The 8,173-nt window shown below is 57.2% G+C and overlaps 2 protein-coding genes across 2 annotated transcripts; both read right to left on the minus strand.

Moving 5' to 3' along the window:
• Positions 1 to 587: 587 nt before the first annotated feature.
• Positions 588 to 2,748, minus strand: LOC137215501 (interferon lambda-3-like). The gene is made up of 7 exons (XM_067720780.1): positions 2,745 to 2,748; positions 2,575 to 2,656; positions 1,737 to 1,980; positions 1,380 to 1,457; positions 967 to 1,110; positions 775 to 858; positions 588 to 686 (listed from the first exon to the last, which is right to left on the minus strand). Exons 1-7 carry the CDS (start codon positions 2,746 to 2,748, stop codon positions 588 to 590), a joined length of 735 nt encoding a protein of 244 aa, XP_067576881.1.
• A 3,004-nt stretch (positions 2,749 to 5,752) lies between these two features.
• LOC137215503 (interferon lambda-4-like) lies at positions 5,753 to 7,567 on the minus strand. The gene is made up of 6 exons (XM_067720781.1): positions 7,563 to 7,567; positions 7,023 to 7,206; positions 6,524 to 6,595; positions 6,288 to 6,431; positions 5,979 to 6,053; positions 5,753 to 5,851 (listed from the first exon to the last, which is right to left on the minus strand). The coding sequence occupies exons 1-6, from the start codon at positions 7,565 to 7,567 to the stop codon at positions 5,753 to 5,755; spliced, it is 579 nt and encodes a 192-aa protein (XP_067576882.1).
• Between the last annotated feature and the right edge of the window lie 606 nt (positions 7,568 to 8,173).

Below are 8,173 nucleotides of genomic sequence, written 5' to 3' on the forward strand. Positions count from 1 at the left end.
CATTACAGACTCTGGGAGGTAGGGTCAATGTGCAGGGACCAGAAAGAAGTTGCAAAGAGCTAAGGATGGGCCCTCACAGCCAGCAAGGAAAAAGGATCTCAGTCTGACAAGCGCAAGGAACAGAATTCTGCCAACAACGTAAATGAGTTTGGAAGAGGGTCCTGCACAGAACCTCCAAAACAATCCAGCCAGCGACACTTTGATCAGCCTTGTGAGACCCACAGCAGGGAAATTAGCTGAGCCCACCCAAATTTCTGACCTGCAGAAACGTAAGATAATGAATTTGTGTTGTGTTGTGATGCTCAGTTTGTGAGAATTTGTTATGGCAGCAAAGAAAAACCAACACACACACACACACGCGCACACACACACACACACACGGTCCAACACCACAAAGAGCATCTTTTCTTCATCGTTTATTTGTACAGTTTTTATAAAAAGTAGAAAAATAAACATTTTATGGGGTCTGAGCTTGAGAAATTACACAAATATAAAAATAGTGATTTGGAGGCAATAAATTAAAAAAGGGTTTTCACACATAAATAATATCGAAGATGCTGAGACACATTGCAGGTGGGTCTCTGGGGTCAGACACACTGGTCTCCACTGGCAACACATTTCAGGTCCCGGGTGAGGAGGCGGAAGAGGTTGAACACGACAGAGGCTTCGAGGCAGTCCCGGGACTCCTGGGGGCAGAGGGGGATGGCTCAGCAGCTCCCACGTCTGGGCTCCCAGCTGAGCCCAGCCATCGGTTTCCCCTCCCCGGTCACTCACCTTCTTCGGGGCCTCCTGGAGCCGGTGCAGCCAGTGGTGGAGGCGGCCCCGGGGCCTGGGGCCTGCTGTGGGCCGAGCTGGGACCTGTGGGCAGAGGAGGGTGGTGTTGAGGGTGTGAGGCAGGGCCTGGGACAGAGGGGCACGTACAGGTGGCCAGAGCCCAGACGCGGCCCGGGTGCCCCGAGCGCTCACACAGGCCTGGAGCTTGGAGTGGATGTGGTGCAGCGTGTGAAGGGGCTGGTCCAGGATGTGATCCAGGGATGAGTTAGCCGTGGCCTCCAGGACATTCAGTGTCAGGGCCAGCTCCGCCTCCAAGGCCACGGGGCGCTCCCACACCTGAGGAGGAGACAGAAGACAGGTGAGAGTTGCACGTGAGAGAGAACAGGCGCGGAGGCACAGGTGAGGGGGACAGAGGAAGGGACAGTAGAAGGTGAAAGTCAGGGTCAGGTGAGAGCCGATGTGGTTGCCTGAGGGGAAGGGGTCAGGGGACGGGTGGGGAGGGCAGGGAGAGAAGGACGTGAGGGAAGGAGGAGGTGAGGGGCCACCTGCAGAGCGGGAGCAGGGCGAGCAGGTGAGGGCAGGCGGGCCTGACTCTCCCAACTCACCTGCAGCTGCCTCAGGTCCCGGGTCCTGGGGAAGAGGCGGGAGCTGCAGTTCCAGTCCTTCTGCAAGAGCGACTCTTCCTGGAGAGCAAGGGCAAGGTCAGCCCATGGGGGGAGGGACAGAGGGAAGACCCCAGGGAGACTGGAGGATGGCCAACAACAGGAGGACGGGAGGTTGACTTCCAGAAGGACCGCAGAGGCAGGTCCACCGCAGGAGGACAGGAGATCGCCCACCGCGGGGAGGGTGGAGGTCAGCCCAGTGCGGGGAGGGCAGGCCCACCTTCAGCCCAGGTAGCCTGGGAGCGCACAGAGGGAGGGGTGGAGGGTCGCCCACTGCAGGAGGTGTCGGGAGAGACTCACAAAGGCATCCTTGGCCCTCTTGAAGGCCTGCAGCTCTTGTGGGGACAGAGACTTGAACTGGGCCATGTGGCAGCCCCTTGCACCTGGGAGGGCCCCGAGGGGTGAGGGCACAGGAACCGCTCCTGTCCTGCTCGGCGCCACAGTCATCAGCACCAGCAGCAGCCTGCAGCCGGGGGCCACGTCTGTGTTAAGGCAGGACAGAAGGTGAGGGGAGGGAGGGCGTCGCGGGGGGGAGGGGGAGGCTCTGGGGAGGCGAGGGTCCCAGACAATGATGTAGGGGCTGACCCAGCTTCATTTCTGCTCTCTGGTCTCTGCAGCAGATGGGGACCAAAGTGTCTGCTCTGAGGCTGCCGCCTGGGGTCTCTCAGTCTCGTCCGGCGTCTCTGACTTCAGCCTCCTCCTCTGGATCTCAGCTCGCTGCTCTGTCCTTGTCTCTGAACTTCCAGCTCCGTCTCAGGTGTAATTCCTGCCTGAGTTCCATGGCGCAGCTTTTAGCCTGTGCAGCTGGGCAATCCCAGCTGATGTAGGAAAAGTGAAAACACAGCTAGCGGCTGACACTGGCAACAGGGGAGGCGAGCGCTGGGAAAGCCCAGAGCGGGGCGGGGCCTGTGAGCCATGTGAGCTGCTCAGGGAAAGAGAAACTGACATGGATTCATGTCCCATTTCACCTCCAAGAAAGTGAGTAAGGAAGTCAAAATCAGGGCTGGGGCAGCTTCAGCCCCCCACGGCGGGTCTCCTGCGCCGGTGCCCAGGCTGATCTAGGACTGCGGTGGGGAGGGGACAGAGGGACTGCCTTTTTGGCAGAGTCCCCAGTACAGGGAGTAGAGGGAAAAGGCACCTGTAGGAGGTGTTGCCATGAAGAGCCTGGAACTTCCAAGAGGGAGGCTGTCTAGGAGACGGCAGAAGGTCCAGGGGTGCTGCTGCGGGTGGGAGGGAGAGTGAGAAAGGCAAAACACTCGCGAATTCAGAGAGGACACCAGCTGCTCCCCACCCTTCCCCACCTGGTACCCATAGAGACAGCATGGGAGCCTGCACCGACCTGCTCTCTGACTGTCAGGCGCACAAGGACCCAGGAATAGGAGGATGTGCTATGAAATTGAGCTGTGACCAGTACTTCAGGGAAATCAGGTGGGGTTGAGAAAAATGCCTTCATTCATTCACCAAGTACCTATTTGCCCTCCCACCCCCGCTTTGGGTCAGACCCTGCTCAAGGTGCCAGGAAGAAAGCATTGAAACAAGAAAAGACATGAAACAATCCTTCATGGGGCTTTTTACTGGAGAGAGGTGCAAGGTAGTACCTGTGTGGGACACGGGGATTAGGCATGTGGTATGTATTACGTTAGGTAAAGTCAGATAACGGAAAATGAAAGAAGTGAAGCAGGGACGAGAGCAGAGTGCGAGAGGAAATCTGTATTTAATAAGGTCATGAAATGACATTTGAGGGAAGACCTAAAGGAAGTGAGGGAGGGAGCTCTGTGGAGATCTGAGGGGGAGCCTTCCAGGAAAAGGGAACAGTCAGTGAAAAAGAGAAACAGAGACACGCCCCTCCTATGAGCCTGTACATCTCACCCTGTTCACAGAGGCTCTGCCACAATATGGTTTGTTTTCTTTGTTGTTGTTGTTGTTGGCCGCGCTGCCTGCAGGATCTCAGTTCCCCGAGCAGGGATTGAACCGGGCCCTCGGCAGTGAAAGCGCAGCGTCCTGACCACTCGAATGGCAGGGAATTCCCTCGCAACGTGCTACTGAATACTCATGGTAGCACCAAGGACATCCTGTGCTTTGCCTACATTGCAAATACAGAGGACACTGCAGGGACTCAGAGGAGGTAAGAGACTTCTCCAAGGTCCTACAGCAAACAAGTGGTGAGGGCAGGATATTAACTGAGTTCTGTCTGACACCAGAGAGTAACCACTACACTCAACGGCCCCAGTGTAGCGACATCTCCTGACTTGGAGGTAATGGACGTCTCGAACAGAAGGTGTGGAGTCCTTTTGACTATTACTCCCACCCCCTCTTTCCCTCATTCATAATTCCGGGGAGAGCGTGGACCAAAGTCCTCATTTGGGAATGTCCTTGAGCTCTGATACATAACTTTTTTAGAAATTTTTTTTATTGGAGTATAATTGCTTTACAACGTTGTATTAGTTTCTGCCGTACAATGAAGTGAATCAGCCATATGTATGCCTATATGCCCTCCGTCCTGGACCTCATTCCCACGCCCCCATCCCACCCTCTAGGTCGTCACAGAGCACTGAGCTGAGCTTCCTGTGCTTTAGAGCAGGTTCCCACTAGCTAGCTATTTTACGCATGGTAGTGTATATATGTCAGCCCTACCCTCCCACTTCGTCCCACCCTCCCCTGCCCCCACTCTGTCCACATGTCCATTCTCTAGGTCCACGTCTCTATTCCTGCCCTGCAGATAGGTTCACCTGTAACAGCAGGTGGACTTCCCTGGGGGTCCAGTGGGTAAGACTCTGTGCAGGGGGCCCGGGCTCCATCCGTGGTAGAGGAACTAGATCCTGCATGCATGCTGCAACTCAGACCCAGAGCAGCCAAAATAAATAAACATGTTTTTTAAAAATAAAAGCAACAGGGCTTCCCTGTTGGTGCAGTGGTTGAGAGTCTGCCTGCCGATGCAGGGTACACGGGTTCGTGCCCTGGTCCGGGAAGATCCCACATGCCGCGGAGCGGCTGGGCCCGTGAGCCATGGCCGCTGAGCCTGCGCGTCCGGAGCCTGTGCTCCGCAACGGAAGAGGCCACAACAGTGAGAGGCCCGCGTACAGCAAAAAATAATAATAATAATAGTAAAAAAAATAAAAGCAACAGCAGGGATGTGCCCAAGTCACCTACCAGTGTTCTTTCTGGTCAGTTTCTATTAATTGCATCGGCCTTACATCAGGGGAGGACGCATTGCAACAACTGTGAATCCTGAAAATTGACAAATTATCTCAAAATCCCTCAACATCATACTGTTTCTCTTAGAAAGGAAGTTCAGGGGAGTGGTTAGGAGCATGGGAGCTGGAGCTAGACTCTGGGGCTCAAACCTGGCTCCGACCCTCTCTGGCTGTGTGACCTTAGCAAACAGGCTTTGCAGTTGGCCACGAAGATTGCCCATCCACAGATGCAGACAGATTTTAAAAGTGCAGTTGTTGTGCATTTACGTGTGTGATTATTTAATGGAGACCAATTATTAAGGCCATTCTGTGGCTTCAGCTGGAAGCTTCAGAAACATTATTTCAATGTATAGTACTCACTGCAAGGGAAGTGTAACAATGCCATGGCATAAATGAGTAAACTGAGGCTCAGAGAGAAGTAATTTGCCCAGGCACGCAACACTTAAGGGGCAGGGGCAGACCTGAAACTCAGGTCACCTGATTTCCCTGTCTCAGCATTTTGTGCTGAACAGCCCCCCTCAAAATGATCACGGAATAAACAACCCAAAGTAATGCAAAAATAGTTAATAATTCGCAATAAATTAACAACAGAACACAGAACGGCAAATACACACAGGAACTTCATAAACACAAAACACGCTTAAGTAACGGAACTCAAAAAACTACTTATCTAGAGGACTTTTGGCCCTTTCACTACCCAGTCCCTCAGGGAAAGAGACTTCCCCAGCGGGGACGTCCAAGAGTCACATATTCATGGAATCGCAAAGCGGGCACTGAAGGTTCAAAGCAGGGCTGGGACCTGTCATGAGACAGGGCTGTTCCTGTAACCGCAGAAGTAGAAACTGGTCCATGGTACGTGGTGGTCAGTGACCAAGGCGGACACGGACTCCAGTCTTTTCCTGCCAGCCCGGGCCCTGCAAGATCTTAGGGCAACGCATCCCGCGGAAATATCGCTGCTTCCGGGGGAACTCGTTGTGGTCTTTGGGAAAAGGGCGCCTCTGGCACCAGCGCCGGCGGGTCCAGGCTGAGAGATCCGCCTGGTCCGATGGGGCCACGGAGGAGGGCGGCGTCCGCAGCCAGGCGCCCCCAGAGTTTCGGCTCCCAGGCGGAGCCGCGGCGGGATCACAGACAAGGACCCAAGTGCACCACCAGCCGTAGGTCCCACGCGAGCAGGCGCAGGAGGTTGAAGATGACGGTGGCTTCGTGGCACCGAGGCGAGTCCTGCAGCCCGGGAAGGAGGCGGAGCGGGGCTGAGTCAGGGATCTCCTTCCCCGAGAGACCCCTCTCCAGACCCTCACGGCTCCAAGCTGGGCTCCCGTCTAGCCGCTTTCCCGCCTGCTCCACTCACAGCTGTGCGAGTTTGGGGACGCCTCCTGGGCCTCCGCAGGGACTTGCTCCAGGAGCCTGGCCGGACCAGCTCGAGCTGGAGGGAGAACAGGAGGTTAATGAAGGCGGCGGGGAACCAAGCCCCCCCCCCCCCGCTTCCCCTCGCAGCCGCAGACCAAAGCCCGGATTTGGGGACACCGAGAGGACGTGAATCGTGTCTGCGCCCGTTTCTGGCCTCATGGGACAGATTCGCAGTCGGGGGGCCTGGCCTCGAGACCAGGGGCGCAGAGCGAGCCGGGAAGTGTGCGGGGCCAGGGCGCGGCGCACTCACGCAGGCCGCCACGTCCCGCCCCGCGGCCGCCAGCAGCTCCAGGGTCGGGCCGACGCCGGGGAACAGCTCGGGGCTCGGCAGGCTGCTCAGCACGTCATGGGCGTCGGCCAGGCCGCGGGTCACCTGGCGGAGCAGCGCACGGGACTGCGGGCACCGGGCGGGAGTTAGACGGGGCCGCGCACCAGCCCGCGCTCCCCCACCCCACCCCCACCCCGCCCGCCGCCCTCGGGCCTCACGGAAGGCCGCGGAGGGTCCCTCCTCCGGCGGAAGGAGCAGTTGCGCGGCCTCCAGCTCAGCGTCTCTTCTTCCTGCGGGGCAAGGGCTGGGGTGACACGGGGTCTACTGGCAGGGGCCCCTGAAGCGCTGGGACGTCGGAGATTCCTGGACGTGGCTGGGGACTGGCCGGGACGGTTGTGCTTATCGTGTCCCGAACCAGGCAGCGCGCCGATGGCTGAGTGGGGCTCAAAGGCACCTGTGCTCCCCGTGCGGAGCCTGTGCCCCGATGTGGAGCTGAGTCCGCCTGGAGGGGGCGCCCCTCTGTGACCCGCACCAAGGCCATGCATGAGCTGACCACCGGGGCCTCCGGGAAGAGGTCGTGGTCACAATTCTGGATCCTGAAATCTGAGATGTGCCTGCTGGACGCTAGGACGCGAGGGCCCCTCGGGACAAAGTCTGGTGTCTCCGAGCCCGGTGGGCCCGCGGTCCAGGGGGCGGGGGCGTCTGAGCATCACTCACATAGCGGTCCCTCAGTGCCTTGATGGCCAGCAGCGCCCGGGGGTCCAGGGAGCGGTAGTGTGAGAGGAAGCGGCGCGGAGGCTCCACCACCTCGGGGTCCGCTGCCACGCCCACCGTCACCAAGACCCACAGCCCCACAGCCCCACGGCCACCGCGGCTGCGCCACTCGGCCCCATCTCTGCTCCTGCAGGACGCGACGGACGTCAGCGAGCTCAAGGAGAAGGCCCCGAGTCCAAGCCCCTGCCTGTGGTTAGACTTGCAGAGGGACTGACGCTCAGAGCGTGGGCTGTGGACACACGCAGGGGAAGAGACAGGATGGGCCCCCTCCTACCCTCAGCCTGTCTCCTCTCACTCCTCAGCTACAATGTGTCTCTGGAGCCTGGTGCCGCAGCAGGGCCTGCCTTCCACTGTCCTCTGGGTGGTGTCCAGAGTGGTGTCCACCTGGGACAGTGGTGCCTGCACCCTCCGTGGTGGCTTTTAAGTGCCCAGCTGAGAATGGTGAGCAAGCGGGCTTCCCCGTGCAGGGTAAGCTTTCCCAACGTCATTGCTGGCCATTGACTAGCCCAGAGGGTTGCAGGCAGGGGTTTGAGGACTTTACCCACCTGTGGGCCAGTGCCAGCGATGACTGTGCTCAACCCTCTCTCCTGAGCCAATTGCTACGTTTGTTTTCTGCACCTTTTGTGTTTTCTGTGTGTCGGTCTTTCTTTTGCACTCTAGGAATGAACTCAAAACACACCTTTTCCTTTGGCTAGAAGCTGCAAGCTTGGCAGAGGAACCCATACAAGTGCCTGCTGTCAGGAGTTCATACTCGGGTTTCTTTCTTTCTTTTTAAAGATTTTTTTTTTCATATGGACCATTTTCTAAAAAGTCTTTATTGAATTTGTTACAATATTGCTTCTGTTTTAAGTTTGGTTTTTAGGGCCAGGAGGCATGTCAGATCTTCGCTCCCCAACCAGGGACTGAACCCACGCCCTCTGCATTGGAAGGTGAAGTCCTAACCACTGGACTGCCAGGGACGTCCCCATACTAGGGTTTCTAATGCTTGCTCTTCAATCTCTCTCTTGTCATTATATCCTTCCTCTCCCTGTCTTTTTTTCCCTCTTTCTCTGCACAAATATCCTTCCCTTCTGTTTTCTCAGCTTCTTTCCTCA

This window comes from Pseudorca crassidens, chromosome 20 (genome assembly GCF_039906515.1).
Source record: "Pseudorca crassidens isolate mPseCra1 chromosome 20, mPseCra1.hap1, whole genome shotgun sequence".
Taxonomy (NCBI): domain Eukaryota; kingdom Metazoa; phylum Chordata; class Mammalia; order Artiodactyla; family Delphinidae; genus Pseudorca; species Pseudorca crassidens.